The sequence below is a fragment of the Aotus nancymaae genome, unplaced genomic scaffold, assembly GCF_030222135.1.
Source record: "Aotus nancymaae isolate 86718 unplaced genomic scaffold, 86718_ANA_hifiasm-v0.15.2.pri h1tg000011l, whole genome shotgun sequence".
Classification (NCBI taxonomy): domain Eukaryota; kingdom Metazoa; phylum Chordata; class Mammalia; order Primates; family Aotidae; genus Aotus; species Aotus nancymaae.
The window spans coordinates 32,067,683-32,088,792 of record NW_026988422.1 but is presented as its reverse complement, the minus strand read 5'-3'; the positions used below and the strand labels follow the sequence as shown (position 1 = coordinate 32,088,792).

The 21,110-nt window shown below is 41.0% G+C and overlaps 1 protein-coding gene across 1 annotated transcript in view; it reads right to left on the bottom strand.

Annotated features, from left to right (window-relative positions):
- Positions 1 to 21,110, bottom strand: part of SUPT16H (SPT16 homolog, facilitates chromatin remodeling subunit) — a 35,935-nt gene that overhangs the window by 6,080 nt on the left and 8,745 nt on the right. Inside the window, exons 2-22 of the mRNA XM_012466184.2 lie at positions 19,165 to 19,257; positions 17,054 to 17,224; positions 15,023 to 15,175; positions 14,346 to 14,492; positions 13,503 to 13,654; positions 12,585 to 12,757; positions 11,149 to 11,239; positions 9,788 to 9,861; positions 9,545 to 9,657; positions 8,147 to 8,212; positions 7,634 to 7,729; positions 7,433 to 7,548; positions 7,192 to 7,345; positions 6,595 to 6,722; positions 5,183 to 5,318; positions 4,951 to 5,077; positions 4,520 to 4,638; positions 3,898 to 4,023; positions 3,043 to 3,155; positions 2,652 to 2,727; positions 1,350 to 1,519 (exon numbers count right to left, since the gene is read on the bottom strand). Of these exons, the coding sequence (XP_012321607.1) occupies positions 1,350 to 1,519; positions 2,652 to 2,727; positions 3,043 to 3,155; positions 3,898 to 4,023; positions 4,520 to 4,638; positions 4,951 to 5,077; positions 5,183 to 5,318; positions 6,595 to 6,722; positions 7,192 to 7,345; positions 7,433 to 7,548; positions 7,634 to 7,729; positions 8,147 to 8,212; positions 9,545 to 9,657; positions 9,788 to 9,861; positions 11,149 to 11,239; positions 12,585 to 12,757; positions 13,503 to 13,654; positions 14,346 to 14,492; positions 15,023 to 15,175; positions 17,054 to 17,224; positions 19,165 to 19,257 (2,594 nt within the window). The remainder of the gene's footprint in view (positions 1 to 1,349; positions 1,520 to 2,651; positions 2,728 to 3,042; positions 3,156 to 3,897; positions 4,024 to 4,519; positions 4,639 to 4,950; positions 5,078 to 5,182; positions 5,319 to 6,594; positions 6,723 to 7,191; positions 7,346 to 7,432; positions 7,549 to 7,633; positions 7,730 to 8,146; positions 8,213 to 9,544; positions 9,658 to 9,787; positions 9,862 to 11,148; positions 11,240 to 12,584; positions 12,758 to 13,502; positions 13,655 to 14,345; positions 14,493 to 15,022; positions 15,176 to 17,053; positions 17,225 to 19,164; positions 19,258 to 21,110) is intronic.

The window sequence follows — 21,110 nt, the reverse complement described above, 5'->3', positions numbered from 1 at the left end:
TATTTCCCAGTAGTCTTAACTCATGACCACTTCTGCGACTCTATTTTTCACTACTATAGTTAAGAAATATGGACAATTTCCAGCTGAGTGTGGTGGCTCACGCCTGTAAACCCAGCACTTTGGGAGGCCGAGGTGGGTGGATCACAAGGTCAGGAGATTGAGACCATCCTGGCTAACGGTGAAACCCCATCTCTACTAAAAATACAAAAAATTAGCCAGGTGTGGTGGCATAGGCCTGTAGTCCCAGCTACTCGGGAGGCTGAGGCCTCGCTTGAACCCGGGAGGTGCAGATTGCAGTGAGCCGAGATTGCACCACTGCACTCAAGTCCAGATGACACAGCAAGACTCCATCTCAAAAGAAAAAAAAAAAAAAGGACAATTTTCAATGGCTCTTGCCTTCCTTCTTCAACCTTCCACTGCTTTCCTATGTATTGTTTACTTGATGCAATATCTATATGAAGGTAGGAATGAATTTTTTTCCCAGTACCTAAAGTGTCCTGTATTTAGAAAATGCTCAAATGACTTTCTCTTAATTCACTTCTGCTGAGGAGAGGTGAATCAGAGTGGGTGAAGAAGAAGAAAAAACTGGCATGGTGGCACTGTTGTCACTAAAGAAATGACAGTAGTAAGGATAACAACAACCAACCATAAAACTGCCTGAGATCACCACTGGCAAAAATCCACTTTAGACAACATACACGGAAACTTCTGCTTCCAGTCATGATGGAGTAACAACAACTAGGTTTACCTTACCACCTTAAACAACTACAAAACAAAATACGAAACAACAGTTTTCAAACACTGGATACAAAGCAGCACAAGACCATAATTCCTGAAAGAAGGAAACAAACACACTTGCTTGAACCCGGGAGGGAGAGGCTGCAGACTGCAGAGGCTGTAGTGAGCCAAGATTGCATCACTGCACTCCAGCCTGGCGACAGAGTAAGACTCTGTCTCCCGAGGAAAAAAAAAAAAAAAGCTATTGTAAATATGCTTCACATTGGCTGGGTGCAATGGCTCATGCCTGTAATCTCAGTATACTGGAGGGCCGAGGTGGAAGGATTACTTGAACCCAGGAGTTTGAGACCAGCCTGGGTAACAATGAAAATTTAAAAAAACCTTAGATTTTTATTTTCTTTAAGGGTGCATAAACTATTTTTGGGAATCAGGAAAAAGTGAACAGCTCCATTATCTAATAGATCTCAAGTTTTCAAGTCTTGGTCTATAACAAACAAAAGGCAGTCTCACCTTAAGTATATCAGTAGATTTTAATGCACAACATACCACACTTAAATTCTGTAATACAGGGTTCATGGGATAAATAGGAGATTGATGGCCGATTTACTTACTTCAACCATTCCTTGATGGGGTCAAGAGAGGCTACAGGAATGGCATTGATCATAGTCACTTTCTTGCTGTAGTCCTTGTAGACAATTACCATATCAAAGTTCTTCAGGTGAAACTGGACCCGCTCAAAGTGAATCAGCTCCACTTCATCCAATGTTACCACAAAAGGTGGCTGTCAGAAAGAAACAGAATCATTAGCATATAAATATTTCCCCCAAAGCAATATTTCTTTTTTTTTTTTTTTTGAGACGGAGTTTCGCTCTTGTTACCCAGGCTGGAGTGCAATGGTGCAATCTCGGCTCACCGCAACCTCCGCCTCCTGGGTTCAGGCAATTCTCCTGCCTCAGCCTCCTGAGTAGCTGGGATTACAGGCACGCGCCACCATGCCCAGCTAATTTTTTGTATTTTTAGTAGAGACGGGGTTTCACCATGATGACCAGGATGGTCTCGATCTCTTAACTTCGTGATCCACCCGCCTCGGCCTCCCAAAGTGCTGGGATTACAGGCGTGAGCCACTGCGCCCGGCCCCAAAGCAATATTTCAAGTAACTTTCATGATCTAAATCATTACACAAAAGACAACTAAGCTGTTTTATGGGCTTTATTGAAAGACTGAAGCAGTACAATATACTAAGAAGCCACAGTATAAGGATCTACAAGATCAAAATCATCCTTTAAGGAGAAGAAATTCGAGGAAACTACGTGAATTATTAAAAAGAAACTATTTAAAAAGACATTATCTTAAAAAAAGAAAAGAAAGGTTCTTGCTGTGTTGCCCAGACTGGTTTTGAACTCCTGGCCTCAACTGTTCCTCCCACCTTAGCCTCTCAAAATGCTGGGATTATAGGTGTGAGCCATCATGCCTGCCCTAAAGAGACTTTGTAAGTATCACTTGGCCAGGTGCAGTGGCTCAAGCCTGTACTCCTAGTACTTTGGGAGGCGAAGGCAGATGGATCACCTGAGGTCGGGAGTTTGAGACCAGCCTGACCAATATGGAGACACCCTGTCTCTACTAAAAATACAAAATTAGCCAGGCAGTGGCACATGCCTGTAATCCCAGCTACTTGGAGGTTGAGGCAGGAGATTCACTTGAACCCAGGAGGCGGAGGTTGCAGTGAGTCTAGATTGTGCTCCAGCCTGGGCAACAAGAGCAAAACTCTGTCTCGGGGGGTGGGGGGAATAAGTGTCATTTGTTCAATGAGTTTTAAGTCTAAGTAAATATCGAAAATGAAAATCACAATAATTAGAATCAAAAACATCTATCCTCTTTTAATTTCTTACTAAAAGGAGGTAAGAAACACTCACCCATTCCGTAGCATTTACCAGTGCACTACTAGTGGGCTGAAGGAGGCAGGTACTCCTATAGGGAGCTCCATTAAATCTGGAAGAGAGAAATTTTAAGACTGAGCTCATCACAAGAGAGACTGCTGCTGCCAAAACAGACAAATTTCTTCCCTCTCCCCATTCCAAACAGCTCCAGCATACTCACTGGAGACTCATCTCCAGAGGAAGCCTCTTAGAGTTAGCCACTCACTTAAACCCTTAAACATTTTCAAGAAGAAATGGATTGTCAAAGATTACTAGTCATAGGAAGAAAGGACATAATATGTTAAATTATTATTAAAGGAAGAAGAATTTATTGTACCAAAAGGCAGACCAGTGAAACTTCAGCCAAAAAGAAGATAAGATATGTTACCCCAAGTCCCTAAAAGGCACTTCAAATTCCAGTTCCTCCTTAGTTAGAGCCTCTACTTTCTCAATGAAATTTTTAAAAGCTGTCTTCAGTTTGTGCCTCATTTCTCGTTCCATCTGTAGAAGAAAAATATATCAAATATAGCCATCACATTTGTTAAAAGTAACTCCCCTCAAGTCTGAAGTGCTTTTGTGCTTAAAAAAAAAAAATTCCAACTTTTAAGTTCAAGGGTACATATGCAGGATGTGCAGCTTTGTTACATAGGTAAACATGTGTCATAGTGGTTTACTACACAGATCATCCCTGAAGTGCTTTATAGGACTTAATTCTCATGAAACTAACATGTACATATACCTTAAGGTCACCATGCCATTAACTGTCAAGCTGAGTCTGCAACCTAAGCCTCAACTATTGTAATTACCATATCTCAGCAGATACTTGAGTTGCTCTGCATAAACAGATCCAGGGTTGGTTGGTTATTTTTTGAGATGGAGTCTTGCTCTATCGCCCAGGCTGGAGTGCACTGTGCTATCTCGGCTCACTGCAACCTCTGCCTCTTGGGTTCAAGAGTTTCTCCCGCCCCAGACTCCCAAATAGTTGGGACTACAGGTGCACACCACCATGCCCAACTAATTTTTATATTTTTTAGTAGAGATGGGGTTTCACCATGTTGGCCAGGCTGGTCTTGAACTCCTGACCCTCAGGTGATCCACTCGTGTTGGCCTCCCAAAGTGCTGGGATTACAGGCGTGAGCCACCATGCCCAGCTCAGGGTTGTTTATAAAACACAATCCCTGAACTTGGATTTGGCCTCATCCTCCCTCACTATCCTGCAAATACTATACTAAATTTCACAGACCTGCTCAGCATAGAGGTCATCTCGGTCATGCATATGTTGATGTTTCCCCAAGTCTGTGGTTATCTCTCCGACTTCTGTGTAGAACTGCACATCTGTGTGCCGCTTCTTCCCAAACATGATGGCATTCTGCCGGCATAAAGCAGAAAGAAGACAGAAGTCAGAAACACAAAAGTATCTGTGATGGAAATGGCAGTGATCCAAACTTGGGCCTCCACAGCATGATGCAAAAATAATTAAACCATCCCTGGTGTCATCACAAATAATGATGCTTGGGAATGTAAAATAGCGTACATTTAAAAAGTGCTCTTACTTATTATAGTAACTTTGGAAATTATGCTGGTAACAAATTTTATCTAAAGCAAAACCTATTTATTTTAGAAACAGAAATTCTGAGATCTCGTATATTTTGCTGGCCATTGCATGACACACCAAAGGAACAAACATGCTTATGAGCACCTTCTAGATGCCAGGCCTTGTAGTCATTAGAGGCATTATTTCATTTAACCATCTTAATGTTCTTATGTGAAAGGTGATTTTTTCATCACTATTTTATAGGAAAGAAGCTGAGAGAAATGAAGTGTCTTGCCCAAGAGCTTATAGCTAGTTAAGTAGAAAGGTATACCTTGAGGTGAAAGTGCAGGACAATAATCATTTCTCCATCACAGGGCTGGAACAAAGCATGCTTAATATTATTGTACAATATATCCACTTTGTCTCCTCGAACAGATGTGAAGCGGAAGCCTGGGGAAAAGAATGAAGAAATGTCAAGCAGTCTAGTTAGGTTAGGCCAGAAGGCACTGCAACTCTTCTGGCTGATTTGAACAGGGTCAGAGGACACATGAACAACTGTACAGAGCTTTCCTTTCCTTCTGGCCATACAGCAGTGTAAGTAGATTCCTCCCAGCATTTCCTTGTCCTACCTTATTGGCACCATGCTCTAGCCAACTCAGCTAACTGGCCAATGACTCCTTGTCATACTTTATTATCTGATCTGTCATTCCTACAAACGTGCCCCTGAAGACAAAGCCTAGGCACACAAGAGATTATCCATACCATTGACATGGGCCTCTAGTGAGCCTTGCATCCTCTTCTGGGCAATATTTGGGCGAATGTATAGATCTTTCAGTTTGGGATTACTGCGGTTTAGATTGATCACAAGTGAGTCTTGTTTTACAATGCCCTAAGCAGGAAGAAAATTAAAGTGAATTGTCACATATCCTTATAAGTCTCCAAAAAATACATGTCCTTCTTTGCAGAAGAATATTTTGTCTGTGTTCAGGCTCACCTCCTTCTCTTTCTCTTCAGCTTCTCGAGTTTTATAACGTTTCTGTACTTCTTTTATAATTCGGAAAGCATTCTGAAGGTTCAAGGCTGGTACTGTCTGCTCCCCAGGTGCCTTAATATTTGAAGCTCGGTATGTACTGTCGAAGAGCAGCAGCATTTATAGACATTTCTTTTTCAGGCCAGGGAAACTTTACTGTACTGATTATCTTATAAGCATCTTAATCTCTACCTTTTTTTTTTTTTTTTTGGAGACAGGGTCTGGCTCTGTCACCCGGCTGGAGTACAGTGGCCAATCTCAGCTCACTGCAACCTCTGCCTCCTGGGTTCAAGCCATCCTCCCATGTCAGCCTCCCAAGTAGCCGGGATTACAGGTACATGCCACCATGCCCAGCTAATTTTTGTTATTTTTAGCAAATACAGAGTTTTGCCATGTTGATCAGGATGGTCTCAAACTCCTGGCCTCATGTGATCTGCCTGCCTCTGCCTCCCAAAGTGCTAGGATTACAGGTGTGAGCCACCATGCATGCCCATTCCCTTTCTTTTTCTTAAATGGAAAATGTTACAAACACCTAGTCCATTGAAGTGGGAGAAATCACATTTTCATTTTTCAAATCTGGCCTAACATCTCCAAATTACTCCATTTCACACCATGAAATTGTAGAATCCAATGTGGCACCAATTTTCTTATGAGGGTTCTAATGCAAAATAGGTTTATTAACACTTATTTTCATGATTACTATTTTTTTTTGAGACAAGGTCTTGCTCTGTTGCTCAGGCTGGAATACAGTGGCAACATCAGGGCTTACTGCAGCCTCGACTTCCCAGGCTCAAGGGATCATCCCACCTCAGCCACCAGAGTAGCTGGGATGACAGGTGCACACCACCACACCTGGATCATTTTTTTTTGAGATGGAGTCTCACTCTGTCGCGCAGGCTGGAGTACAGTGGCATGATCTTGGCTCACTGCAACTTTGCCTCCTGGGTTCAAGCAATTCTTCTGCCTCAGCCTCCTGAGCACCTGCCACCACACCCAGCTAATTTATGTATTTTTAGTAGAGATGGGTTTCACCATATTGGCCAGGCTGGTCTCAAACTTCCGACCTTGTGATCCACCCGCCTTGGCCTCCCAAAGTTCTGGGATTACAGGCACGAGCCACTGTGCCTGACCAAGTTGGTTTTTTTAGTAGAGACAAGGTCTCACTACATTACCCAGGCTCAAAATATGTTTAGCAAATATAAAATATTGACCATCCTGAAAATAGTACAAAGTCAAGAAGGCAATCTGAAACAAGTATCAATGAGGAAGGCTTTGCCATTTACTAGGTAGGGAAAAATGCAGCAGAGAATGAAATGTTTCTGAGTACCACTCCAGACAGTATAGGTCTGGGCATAACTATTTTCATGGGGACTCACATTTCCTTGACAAAAGTCGCTTCAGGGTTAGGAAAGATGTTGCCTTCATTCCTGCCCAGAGCACTGCCTGGGCAATAAAAGTTGATTCGCAAGTAAGTATAATCTCCTTCCACAGACATACTTATATTCTGTTCAAAGGAAAAGCATAAATAGTAAACAGATTTCTTTCCTAAATAGAGATTAGTAGTTATAGAGATGTTAAAATTAAGTTAGGAGTTACAAGTTGACTGCTCTTAACCTTAATCTCAATCTAATAAACACATAATTCATCTTTCTAAAAATGAAGTATTTTTTACCACCAAAAAATCTCTGAATTCTCAAAGTACCTTGTACCATGAATACAACTACAAGTTAAATAATGCTTAAGTAAACTTGAGAGATAGGCAAATTATGTTTCTAGACCAGTTGAACTTTCTACTAAGTGAAAAAAACTGGAAGAGGAAAGAGAATGACAGGATAAGAGGAAAGTCAGTAAACTGAACAGAGTCTGAAGGAGCCTATTGTGGGAGACATGATCAATGCAGATTATTTATGGCAAATACAATTCCTATTTTAAGAAATGGTTTGGATAAAACCTGATGTATTCAATGTTAGTACCTTGATAGTGGCAATGTGAAAAGGTGTTGCAATGCCAAACACAGGCATTATTACAGTCTCATATTTCTTATCGATGTAGATCTTCATTTCCCGAATATGTGGTTCCTTAGGCATCAGAGATGGGTTTTTATAGGACACATTAGATTTGCGAGCTCTGGAGTGAGATTAAAAAAAAAACTGAGAAATTTTTGTAGTCACACAGAACTTTCAGATAATCTCACCGCTCAATGCAAACTCTTACTTCTGAATCTGCTGTTCTCCCTTTTGTTCAGTCAATCGCCTCTTTGCTTCTTCATTGAGTTGAGCTGCTAGTTCTTTCTGATGTGCTCTTCGCTTCTCTTCTGCAGTCATTTCATTCTGGTGGATGGAAAATCCAATTTATCACAACATATGAGCCATATGATAGCTATAAGATCAATGTAATTTAAAACAGTAAACTTACTCTTGTTCTTTCTGTAAGTAATGCTGCTCGAGAACCTCTTCCCAAAAGGTCCTCTGCCTCATCTTTCTCCTCCTCTTCTTCTTCCTCATCTTCATTCTATGGAAAAAGTCAAAATCAAAGAATGAATTTTTTTTTTTTTTTTGAGACAGAGTCCTGCTCTGTCACCCAGGCCAGAGTGCAATGGCGCAATCTTGGGTCACTGCAATCTCCGACTCCCAGGTTCCAGCGATTGTCTTGCCTCAGTCTCCCAAGTAGCTGGGATCATAGGCAACCGCCACACTGCCTGCCTAATTTTTTTGTATTTTTAGTAGAGACAGGGTTTCTTCATGTTAGCCAGGCTGGTCTCGAACTCGACCTCAGGTTATCCACCCACCTTGGCCTCCCAAAGTGCTGGGATTACAGGCATGAGCCACTGCGCACGGCCAAAAACTGAAATTTTAATTGTTTTAGCCAATGTTATTTCACTTCTTTATAACTTAAACATCCTATACTGCTCATCTATCTTCTTCCTACCTTTAGGAAAATCCCCACATTCTTCACTTTCTTCTTCACAGAAGTGAGCACAGTAGCAGGGCCATCCTAGAATTAAAAGGAGAATGAAGGCACGTAATTTAAGAGGCAATTTCACTTTCTAACGTAGTATATGGCTGGGCAATGCTTTGAATCTTTTGGACACTAAAATGTTTGACAATAAATATAGTTTTTAACCTTCTAACTTCTAACCTCTCATCAGGAGCTATATTTTTGTCTTTTTTGTTTGTTTTTGTTTTGAGACAGAGTTTTGCCCTTGTCACCCAGGCTGGAATGCAATGGTGTGATCTTAGTTCACTGCAACCTCTGCCTCCCAGGTTCAAGTGATTCTCCTGCCTCAGCTTCCTGAGCAGCTTGGGATTACAGGTGTGCAACCACCACGTCTGGCTAATTTTTGTATTTTTAGTAGAGCTGGAGATTCACCATGTTGGTCAGGCTGGTCTCAAAATCCTTACCTTAGGTGATCCACCCACCTCGGCCTCCAAAAGTGCTGGGATTACAAGTGTGAGCTACTGCACCCGGCCAGGAGCTACAATATGGGAGGCAACACTGGGTAATCATTAATACAGATTTGATTTGAAGCCTGGCTCAGCAGCTTTTTAGCTCAGTGACATTTGGCAAATTACTTAAACTTGTCTGTGCCTTCAATTTATCTGTAAATGGAGGTAGTAAGAGTATCTACTTCACAAGGTACTATTTCAATGAATTAATGTAAACTGCTTAGCTTATGATAAAAACACTGAAATATCTGTGCTTATCATTATTAAAAATCAGTTCCTGCTGATGGAAAGAAGCCAGTCACAAAACCTGTATGTAGGGTATGACTGAATTTATACTGTCCCGATTTAGCAAATCCTTAGAAAGAGAACATAGTTTAGTCATTGCCTAGGCCTGGAGGACCAGTGAGAGAAGGGAATAGGGATGGCGAGTAACTGCTAATAGGTTCAGGGTTTTTTCCTGAGGTGATGAAAATATTCTCAAATTAGATTGCAGTGATGGTTACACAAATGTGAATATACTTAAAATCACTAAAATTGTACATGTTGAATGGGTGAATTGTATGGTATGTGAATTGTATCTCAATAAAGCTGTCATTAAAAAGAAAAAAAGCATAATCAGTTTCATTATTAGTATCACTTCTGATATTATCATTATCAAGGTTCAAGCCACAATACGACAATATGATTTAATGGTTTAAATCATTCCCTATACCTGGACTACAGTCTCTATTCCTAGCTGTATTACAGTAGGCTGTCACATGGATTCCTCCCCTTAGCTAGCATTTAACAAAGCAAGAAAAAAAAAAAAACCACAGGGTCCACAAAACATGCCTCAAAAGTTAGTTCATGAGCACTCAAACATTTAAGAGGCAATACACACCTCATCCACAAGCACTGTGTCACCAATGAACAGGGCATAGGTTTTCTCTTCCAGCTTTTTCCCCTCCTTATTAGTCAGGTCTGAGAATCCTAAATTGATGCTGAAAACCATTCCTAAAACAGCAAAACAAGGATCAGTCTGTGGCGGTGATGAGGTAGAGAGGTGTAAGACATATGCACAACAGAAGATAAAGCTAACGGAAATAATTCACGAAAGCATTTTCCCATTGTACGTGAAACTTACCTTTCTTCAGTTTGTATTGATTTTTACTATTGATTACTAGGGAGCCTTCACGGAATTCAATTCCCATCCCAAATCTGAAAAGAAACAGATCAACATCAGCAAAAGTCTAAAAGATCTCCAACATGGATCAAGTATAATATATTCATTTCAACTTTCACGATAAGGCAGGCAAACACGTTTGAAATGATTTACCCCTACCCCTGCTGACCAGTCAGTTAGAAAAGAGAATTCAAAGACAGTCTTTGGCCTCTAAATATGCTGTATAATCCCATAGTGAAAAATAATTTCCTAATTATCTTGTGTAACATTGATTATATCAAGCCTTTTTAAATATTAGCTAATTTGCCCACATTTAAACTTTAACCTTCTACCATAAAATCAAGTCAGAGGAGTTCCAATAAACAATACAAAGATGACACTACCAAGACAGTAGGAGCAATTTTTAGTGGAACATTGGTAAGTAACCAGATTCCTAAGACTTGGTATATAGATCAATAAATTTCCTCTGGTCTATGAGAGAAGTCCAGAAACTATATACCACAGACTAGTTTTCATCTAAAGAGAGTGCCTAGAGCTTTGTTTCCCAAAATGTCCTTTGTTCCCCAAAATGTCCTTTGTTCCACAACACCTTATTAGGTATTTCTAGGTGTTCAGTGATAAAATACATTTGAGAAATGTATAAAATACATTTGAGAAATACACTGTATTGAATAAACAAACAAAAACAACAACAACAAAAAAAAATCAACGAGGCATGGTGGCTCACACCTGTAATCATAGCACTTTGGGAGATCAAGGCGGGAGAACTGCTTGAGCCCAGAAGTTCAAGACCAGCCTGGGCAACATAGCAAGACCTTATTTCTACAAAAAATAAAAAAATGAGCCGGATGTGGTGGTACGTATCTGTGGTCCCAGTTACTGGGGGCTGGGGGGATGCTGAGATGGGAGGACCGCTGGAGCCCAGGAGGTCTAGGCTGCAGTGAGCCATGACTGCACCACTGAGCTCCAGCCTAAACAGAGAGAGACCCTGTCTCTCAATAAATAAATAAAACCTTAAAATATTAGGACATCTCAGAGTATTTAAGTTGCAAATGTGCATGGAGGAAATATAGTATGTATTAATAATATTTCCTAACATCTGTAATTAGATCTGGAATACCTATGGGCAGCAACACCACACTGGTCTGGAAAAATCTCTCTTATACACTTGGGAGAATTTAAATCTGTCTCACTTTTTCTGATAACATCATGTGCCTGGCGCACAGTTAAGTTTGCTAGTCCATAAATGTTACATTGGTTGAATATCATTGACAGTCTAATTGAAAACTGACTCAAGAGTGACAATACCCATCATGGCATACCCTAAATTTTTGGTAATTTTGTTCAGCAGTTCTGGCTTCTGCTTTTTAACCACGTCCATGACAGCGTTATATACATCACATATCTTCACACCTAATAACAAGACAGAAAGGAGACATTTAAGTATCTTTTAGGAAAAAAACTCAGTAACATTTTAAAATCAAAATTTATGTCCCCTAAAGCAGTGTTTCTCAAAGTGCGAACTAAACAATCCACTCCCTTTTTTTTTTTTTTTTTTTTTTGAGACAAGGTCTCACCGTGTCATCCAGGCTGGAGTGCAATGACATGATCACAGCTCACTGCAGCCCTGACCTTCCAGGCTCAAGTGATCCTCCCACTTCAGCCTCCCAAGTAACCGGGACTATAGGCACACACCACTATGCCCAGCTCATTTTTTATAGAGACATGGTCTGCCATGTTGCCCAGGCTGGTCTCAAACTGGGCTCAAGCAATCCTCCCCACCTTGGCCTCCCAAAGTGCTGGGAATACAGGTGTGAATCACTGCACCTGGCCCCATTCTTTTTTTTTTTTGAGATGGAGTTTCGCTCTTGTTACTCAGGCTGGAGTGCAATGGCGCGATCTCGGCTCACCGCAACCTCCGCCTCCTGGGTTCAGGCAATTCTCCTGCCTCAGTCTCCTGAGTAGCTGGGATTACAGGCACGTGCCACCATGCCCAGCTAATTTTTTGTATTTTCAGTAGAGACGGGGTTTCACTATGTTGACCAGGATGGTCTCGATCTCTTGACCTCGTGATCCACCCGTCTCGGCCTCCCAAAGTGTTGGGATTACAGGCGTGAGCCACCGCGCCCGGCCCAAATTTTCAGAACTTTCTAAAACTAAAGAATAGTATAAGGCCAAGATATTTTGTGAAGATCTGGACGTAGAAGGCCTAACAAGTCAAAGAGGTTTCTATAAACATCAATGTAAATTATGATGATCATTCATGCTTGAAAGAAAAGCAGATTCAAGACCTACATGCTAGCATGATTCAACATTTGTAAATCTTATTCTGTTTTTAATATGAGAGTCTCAGAGACATAAACATAACAGTAATGACATTTTTTTTGTTTGAGAAAGGGTCTCAACTCTATTGCCCAGGCTGGAGTGCAGTGGCACAATCATGGCTCACTGCCAAGGTATAATCACGACTCACTGCAGCCTTGACCCCCTCAGGCTCAAGTGATCCTCCCCCACTTCAGTCTCCTGAATAGCTGGGACCACAGGTATGCACCACCATGCCCAACTAATTTTTTCATTTTAAATTCCTTATAGAGATGGGGGCCTCACTGTGTTCCTCAGGCTGGTCTCGAACTCCTGGATTCAAGCAACCCTCCAGCCTCAGCCTCCCAGTGTTGGGATTACATGTGTGAGCCACAGCTCCTGGCCAATGACATTTTTGTTACATAACTTCCAAACCTCCTTTTCTAAGGCACCTCACCATGTCTTAATTCCTTTAGCAGCTCCTCTTGAAGCTGGAGTAAAAAGTTGTAATTCTCTTGAACTTCCTGAGAAGGATCAACCATCAAAGTGCGAACAAGGTTGGAGCAGTAAGACTTGAAGCGAATACCCATGGCACAAGTGATAGCCCCAAAATGCATATGATTCTTGTCACTAGAGACCAACAAAGAAAGAAAACATTTCATTACCAAAACTAGCAAAGTCCTTGGTATCAACGGCATATGGTATCAGTAATCACTACTTTTCCCTGCCATATCCCAAAATTGTGGCTGAGTAAGGATCTAAACTTTTTTGTGTTTTGTTCTTAATAAACCAGTTTATAAAGTCTCTGGAGTAAAAGTTAGTGACCATAACTTTTAGGATAAAAATTCAGTGAGAAAGTGAGTACTGCATTCTAAAAATGCAAAAGACACACTGAATTGTATCCATTATAGTCTAACAGTATGGTTGTGTGAGGAGTCACTTATCCACTAGTCCTCTATGAATTGTGAGTTGTAATTAGTCTTGTGACACAAAAGGACAAATACTGAATGTTCTCACTTATATATGGGAACTAAAAAATTGGATTACATGGAGATAGAGAGTGAAAAAATAGGTAACAGAGACTGGTAAGGGTAAGTGTCGGGGGCAGGCAGGCAAGGATGAAGAGAAGTGGGTTAAGAGGTACAAAGATAAAATAAGATAGCAGGAATAAATTTAATGTCTAACAGTAGAGTAGGGTGACTATACTCAACAAAAATGTATTACACCTGGGTGATGGACACCCAATGACTTGGTGACACTATATGTTATGTACGTGTAGCCAAATTTCAATGTACCTCAAAAATTTGTATGAATTTTAAAAAAAGAAAAAATAGGCTAAAGTCAAAATGCTATATTATGAAGTCTTCACACTTACCTCACCACACTGAACTTGAGATTATAGTTGCCACCACTCTGAATGATGGGAGGGTAACACATTTCCACAGTAGAAGGGTCTGCCCCAGCAAGGTATTTTTTCTCTTCAATGGCCTTTTCCACAGACTCAGCCAGTTTGCTGTGTCGAACTTTCTATAAGAACATCCAGAAATAAAGTAACACTACAGGGTAGCAAAGAGGGGTGTGTGGACACTATGATTTGAAGACAAAATGTATCCCGTATCAGGATACAAAAAAATCTCGGCTGGGCATGGTGGCTCACGTCTGTAATCCCAGCACTTTGGGAGGCCAAGGTGGTCGAATCACAAGGTCAGGAGTTCAAGACCAGCCTGACCAACATGGTGAAACCCCGTCTCTACTAAAAATACAAAAATTAGCCAGGTGTGGTGGCGCACGCCTGTAATACCAGCTACTCAGGAGGCTGAGGCAGGAGAATCACTTGAACCCGGGTGATGGAGGTTGCAGTGAGCTGAGATGGCACCACTTCACTCCAGCCTAGGTGACAGAGTGACATTCAATGTCAACAAAAAAAAAAAAGGTCTCATGAAATGATTTATGCACCAGATAATGGAGGCAAAGCAAATTTGGAGAACAAAATGTAGGAAAGCTATTCCAAGGATTCTCAAGTAAAATAATGGGTTACCTCAAGAAAACATAATGCAGGCTTACCATTATTTTGAAAGGGAGATGATAATAATTACCACCAACTTAAGTGTCAAAGTCTTAATTTCAAAGGAAGCTAAAGAACACACCAACAAATTTGCATAATCGTCTTATCACTGCTTCATTAAAACAGTAAAAAGACCCTCCCATCTCCATTTACCTCATCTGCATCAACTATTTCCATGACTCTTTCCTTGAAGAATTTGTTGAAGACTTCAGAAGTGATGCTGGCTGCTTTCTTCATTAGGTTGAGTTCCCCATCCTCCTTTACAGCGATGGTATATGCCACAACTGCACTGATATCTATCTGTAGTCAAAGTGACAAGAGTTTCTAATATGCAAATACAGAATTACAAAAGTAATGCATCTCTCCAATTTGAATATTATCAGTGATATTTCTGTTAGTTAACAAACTGTTCATCACTAGTTTGCAGAATATTCAAATATTCTCTTCTTGAACTGAATAAACATTTGAAATAGCTCTCTGCCAGGTCACTGTGTGTATTACAAGAGGTGTTAAGCTAATGTACCACTTAAAATGTAAATTGAACCCTTTAGACCTTTTTGTAAAGGCAAATGGAAGAAACACAGAGAAACAAAAGAAAACGGTTTTTTTTGAAAAAGAAATTTTGTTTCCAACTCTGAAGTGGCTAGACTATCTCCTGAATGTCCCAACTACTGGCTGAAAAGTAAAACTGGCACACTGCTCAGCCAAAGGGGATAAAATGTGAAAAACATACAGTTTTCCCAGAACAAACATCCTGCACTATCTGTTATGGAAGCCCATCATATTTCTGTCTTCTCTCTTGATTTGCTACTTTCCAGTAGTATTCTTACTTTGTCAAAGCCTTCTTTGTTAAGGCTGTCATTCCAGCTCTTCATGAACTCTCCAGGGAATTTGTCTTTACTGAACACTCCAATCTTCTTGCCATTCTTGCTTTCTTTAATGGCTTCAATCATTTTGTCAAAGCTGCTCTTATTACTTTCATTCTGTCAGTGTCATAGGGAAAAAAAGGGGTCTGTTAATTAGCTTTAGAATTAGATATGTTTTACTAGTAACAGGTAGAGGAATATTCTAAATTATGGAAAAAATAAATTCTCCCATCCCCACCTGTAAGGCCGGTTGCCTCGCTGGGAGCCGAATGGACACGCCCTTCTCTCTCCACGACTGAAAACTACATCACCATTCTGAGCGCATTACTCAGCATTTGCCCTCTCCTCGCGGGCTCCCCCTTACCCATTTCCACATTCCAATCTCAGCCCTGCACCCACCAAAATTTTGAAAAAGCCCGCCAAAGACCTGCCCTATGGCAAGCTTGCCCCGTACGTCCTTGACCAGCCCCTCGTCCGTGCCCGGTCCCTTCATAACCAATGGAAATACCTCCGCTTTGTTCACCTCGTCCGTGCCCAGTCCCTTCATATCCAATGAAATTACCTCCTCTTTGTTTCCCCACAGTCGATCAGCTACCTCCACTCCCTATGAAACCCCACACCCCAAGAAGAGAAGCACAACTTCTTTAGCCCCTTTCCAGGACCATAGAACCTCGCCTGGGAGCTGAATAAATTGGCTTTTAATTTCCTTACTCCAGTCTGTTTCCTCCTTTAACTCGACGAGAAATCTTACACCACCTACTTTCTATTTTATTTTATTTTTAAAGAGACAGGGTCTTGCTTTACTACCCAGGCTAGAGCCCAGTGGTGTGATCACAGCTCACTGCAACCTCGAACTTCCAGTTTCAAGCAATCCTCCTGCCTCAGCCTCCCAAGTAGCTGGGACTACAGGTACATGACACCATGCCTGGATAATTTTTTTTTTTTGAGACGGAGTCTTGCTCTGTCGCCAGGCTGGAGTGCAGTGGTGCAACTCACTGCAACCTTAGCCACCCATGTTCAAGTGATTCTCATGCCTCAGCCTCCTGAGTAGCTGGATTACAGGCATGTGACACTATGTCCAGCTAATTTTTCATGTTTTTAGTTAAGATGGGGTTCTACTATCTTGCCCAGGCTGGTTTTGAACTCCTGACCTCAAGTGATCCATGCACCTCAGTCTCCCAAAGTGCTGGGATTACAGGCATCAGCCACTGCACCCAGCTTTCCTAGATAATTTTTGGATTTTTTTGTAGAGATGAGTTTTGTCATGTTGCCAGGCTAATCTGGAACTCCTGGGCTTGAGTGATCTGCCCACCTCAGCCTCCCAAAGTGTTGGGATTATAGGCATGAGCCACCATACCTGGCCCACCTGTAAGATGCCTTCCCATCTTTAAGGAAGATTACAACATACCAAAAGTGAGCAAAACATTTCTTTAGATATTTTTATATACTCAGGTGAAAGTGCTGCCCTAAGTTGACCGGACTATTCCTTTTTTTTTTAAGAGAAAGAGTTTCACGTTGCCAAAGCTGGTCTCAAACACCTGGGCTCAAGCAATCCTCCCACCTCGGCCTCCTGAGTAGCTGGAACTACAGCTGTGTGCCACCACACCCAACACAACTATTCTTTTCCTTCAGGAACAGTTAAGAAACTCAAACACATAAGTGAACAATATTCTGAGAAAACATCCTATGTTAGGTGGGCAGTATGACAAAAAAGATCACATTTGATAAAAATTGGAAATGACTGACAGTGTCCCCAAGAATGGAGACCTAAAGTCAGTGTTCACCAGAATTTCACAGCCCATTTGTTCTGCTGCAGAACTGACAGGATTACTGAATTATTTTCTTTCTAACAATGAAGACATAACAGAACTTTGTAATTACAACCACAGCCACCTATAATTTCCCGTGCATTCTTTCCAACTCCTACAAGGCATTTCTGTTCATCACTTTTAAAAGTTCTTTCACATTTATGACACTTTCTTTATTAATCCTGACCTTTTCTCGTATTAGCAGTGTGATGGCAGGGGCTCCATTAGCATTCTCATTGCCCTTAGTATTGGCAATCTGTTTCAAGAACTCCACTTTTTTCTTGCTGGCCATAAAGATGATTTTGTCATCACAGAAGACCATGATAGTATCAGTGAGTTCGTAACCAAAGAGCCATGTCTACGGGAAAAGACAACAGTGACAAAGGCATTTACAGAGAGAAAAATTAATGAACTCATATATATAGAAATAAATGCTTATAGACAAAATGAGATGTCTGAGATTAACTCCAAGGTAATCAGGATGGGTAGCCTGGAGCGGATACAAATTAAGCAAGATCCGCCAGGAATTGACAATGTATTAGAACAGGACAATGGGGTTCAATGTATTATTTTCTCTATTTTTATATGCTTCAAATACCTATAATTAAAACCATCAAATCAGTTGAACAATTTGTGTTTACAGGAACTATATCAATGTTTACTAAAACAGAAATGCATAAAACAAAGGACAGAGTAATACAGAACTGTGTGTTACTACCTCCTGAAAGATTACCAGTTGCCTACCAATTATTCATTTTTCCTCCTCAAAAAACTGAGTTTTTTTTTTTATTTTTTAGACAGAGTCTTACTCTGTCGCCCAGGCTGGAGTGCAGTGGTGTGATCTCTGCTTGTGGCAAACTCTGCTTCCCAGGTTCAAGCAATTCTCCTGCCTCAGCCCTCTGAGTAGCTGAGATTACAGGCACCTGGCTACTTTTTGTATTTTTAGTAGAGATGGGGTTTCACCATCTTGGCCAGGATGGTCTCAAACTCCTGACCTCAGGTGATCCACCTGCCTTGGCCTTCCAAAGTGCTGGGATTACAAGCGTGAGCCACCGCGCCCGGCTGGAACTGAGATTTTTAACTGGACATACTGCCCAGCATGAAAACTCTATTTCCCATCCTTCCTTACAGCTAAGTATGATCATTAAGATCAAATTTTGGCCAATAAGTCATAAATGGAAGTACTGTGTGGAACTTCAAGCAAGTCTTATTATTTTTTTTTTTTTTTTGAGACAGAGTTTCACTCTTGTTGCCCAGGTTGGAGTGCAATGGCGCGATCTTGGCTCATCGCAACCTCTGCCTCCTGGGTTTAAGCAATTCTCCTGCCTCAGTCTCCTAAGTAGCTGAGATTATAGGCATATGCAACCACACCCAGCTAATTTTTGTATTTTTAGTAAAGACAGGGTTTTTCCATGTTGGTCAGGCTGGTCACAAAACTCCCAACCTCAGGTGATCCACTGGCCTCAGCCTCCGAAAGTGCTGGGACTACAGGTGTGAGCTACTGCGCCTGGTGTAAGTCTTCTTAAAAAGGGAAGGTGAACTCTCATTTTCTTCCCTGTATCTTTTTGCTTGGAATGTAGAAACACCTACAGTTCTAAAGCCATTTTGCACCACGTGCAAGACAGCTACGTTCTATGGGTGGCAGAACAGAGAAGTGGAAAAAGCCTGGGTCCCTGAAGACTATACATAAGGAAAAGAATATTCTGTTTAACTCACTGTTACTTAGGTTTTTGTTATATGCAGCTAAACCCGTATTAATTGATATTAATACTTCCTTTTCCTTATGTCCTAAATCAGTGCTAAATCCAACTGAACTTTATGTGATGGTGAAAATACCATTTATCTGCTCTGTCCAGTATGGTAGCCACTACTAAGTACCAGAAACATAGCGAGTGGGACTGAGAAATTCAAATTTTAAAAATAGAGACAGGGTCTCATTATGTCGCCCAGGCTGGAGTGCAATGGCACAACCCTGGCTTACTGCAACCTCTACCTCCTGGGCTCATGCCATCCTCCCATCTCAGCCTCCTGAGTAGCTGAGACTACAGATGCATACTACCACACCCGGCTAATTTTTTTGTATTTCTTGTAAAGACAGGGTTTTGCCATGTTGCCCAGGCTGGTCTTGAACTCCTGGGCTCAAGCAATCCACCTGCCTCAGCCTCCCAAGTACTGGGATTATATGCATAAGCTAGTGCGCCCAGCCAGAAATTGAATTTTTAATGTGGCTACCATACTGAACAGTGTAGTAGATAATCCAACAACTCCAAGGGCTAAAAATTGCTGTAAATTTCTCACCTGTAAGGCAGTTGATTTGGCATAAACAATTTCTTCATCCACACCCACTGATACAACGATGGCATCAACGTTAGCATACTCATCTTCTCCTTTCTGAAAAGAGTGGGTAATCGTCACTTAATTTTCACACTAGCAAAACAGTAATACAGATTTCAATGTTTACCTAAGATATGCATAATATTTTCCTGATAGAAATTTCAAGTTTAAGGTACATGCCTGCTTGTCAGTCTCACAGCTATTCTATTTTTTGTTTTTGCAGTATTTATTAATTGTTGATAAATATCAAAAGAAATTATTCTTTAGTCCCAGATCTATGTTTCACAGTTCAGGAACACAGCTCAGTGACAAACTTCCCATGTAATTAAAGGAAATTTTTTATTTGTAAAAAAAAGTTTTATTTATTTATTTATTTCTGAGACAGCATTTCACTCTTGTTGCCCAGGCTGGAATGCAATGGCACGATCTCGGCTCAGTGCAACCTCCGCCTCCTGGGTTCAAACAATTCTACTGCCTCAGCCTCCCGAGTAGCTGGGATTACAGGCACCTGCCACCACGCCTGGCTAATTTTTTGTATTTTTATTAAAGACAGGGTTTCACCATGTTGGCCAGGCTGGTCTCAAATTCCTGACGTCAAGTGATCCACCCGCTTTGGCCACCCAAAGTGCTGGAATTACAGCCGTAAGCCACTGTGCCCAACCCAAAGTAATTTTTTATATTCCAAAATCATCTTGCACTCTCAAAGATAAGCCACCTGCCTCTCAGAATGTTTCAAGGAGTCATAATTTCTACATACACCTTCTTTTTTGGTTCAGCCACAGCAATCTTAATAGAGAGATGCAACCCTAGGGGTAAAACAAACACTCCAATAACATGAAATCACAGATGCCTGGCCAGAAGGCTACATGTCTGAGGTTTCATGAAAGCGCTGGAAGCCATGGTAGTTTCTGTCCTTGATAGGTTTTGTCAGCCTCAACACCAGTGTCCTTCCCCGGCTAATGGAGCAATGGGAGTTTTTTTTTTTTTAAAAAAAGCTTTACTAAGAATTCACATAAAATTCAAAAGTATACAATGTAATGAGTTTTAGCAGAATTATGCAACCAGCACAATTTTGGAACATTTTAATCTCTCCAAAAACAAACTCTGTGTCCTTGAGCACAATCATTCCCCAACTCCCCCTACCTCCATCCCAGCCCTAGACATACCACTAATCTGTCTCTATGGGTTTGTCTATTCGGGACAATTCATATACATGGGAACAAATAAAATGTGGCCTTTGTATCTGGCTTATTTTGCTTGTTTTCAAGGTTCATCTGTGTTGTGGTATGTATCAATACTTCATTCGTTTTTACTATTGAATATTTCATTGTGTAGATATACCACATTTTATCTATCCATTCGTCAGCTGGAGGACATGTGGGGGGTTTTCACTTTCTGGCTATTGCAAAAACTGTTGCCATGAACATCTGAATATGTTTTGTGTGGATATTTCTCTTGGGTATATACCTAGGAGACAAACTGCTGAGTCATATGGTAACTTTTTGAGGAATTATCAGACTGTTTCTCACTGTGACTGCACTAGTCACTATTTCATATTTCTAAGAATCTATCAGGGCTCCAATTTTTCCACATTACATATTAACCAACAGTTTTTATGTCTTTTTGATGACAGTCATCTAATGAGTGTAAATTAGTATCTCACTGTGTTTTTTTTTCTTTTGAGACAGAGTCTTGCTCTATCGCCCAGGCTGGAGTGCAGTGGTGTCACCCTAGGTGACTGATGAGCACTCTCAGTGGGAAGATACTGATAAAGTGTACAGTCATTACTTGGTATCCACAAGGGATTTGGTTCTAGGACCCCCATGGATACCAAAATCCATGGATGCTCAAGTGCCCTATATAAAATGGTATAGTATTTGCATATAACCTACATACATCCTCCTTTATTC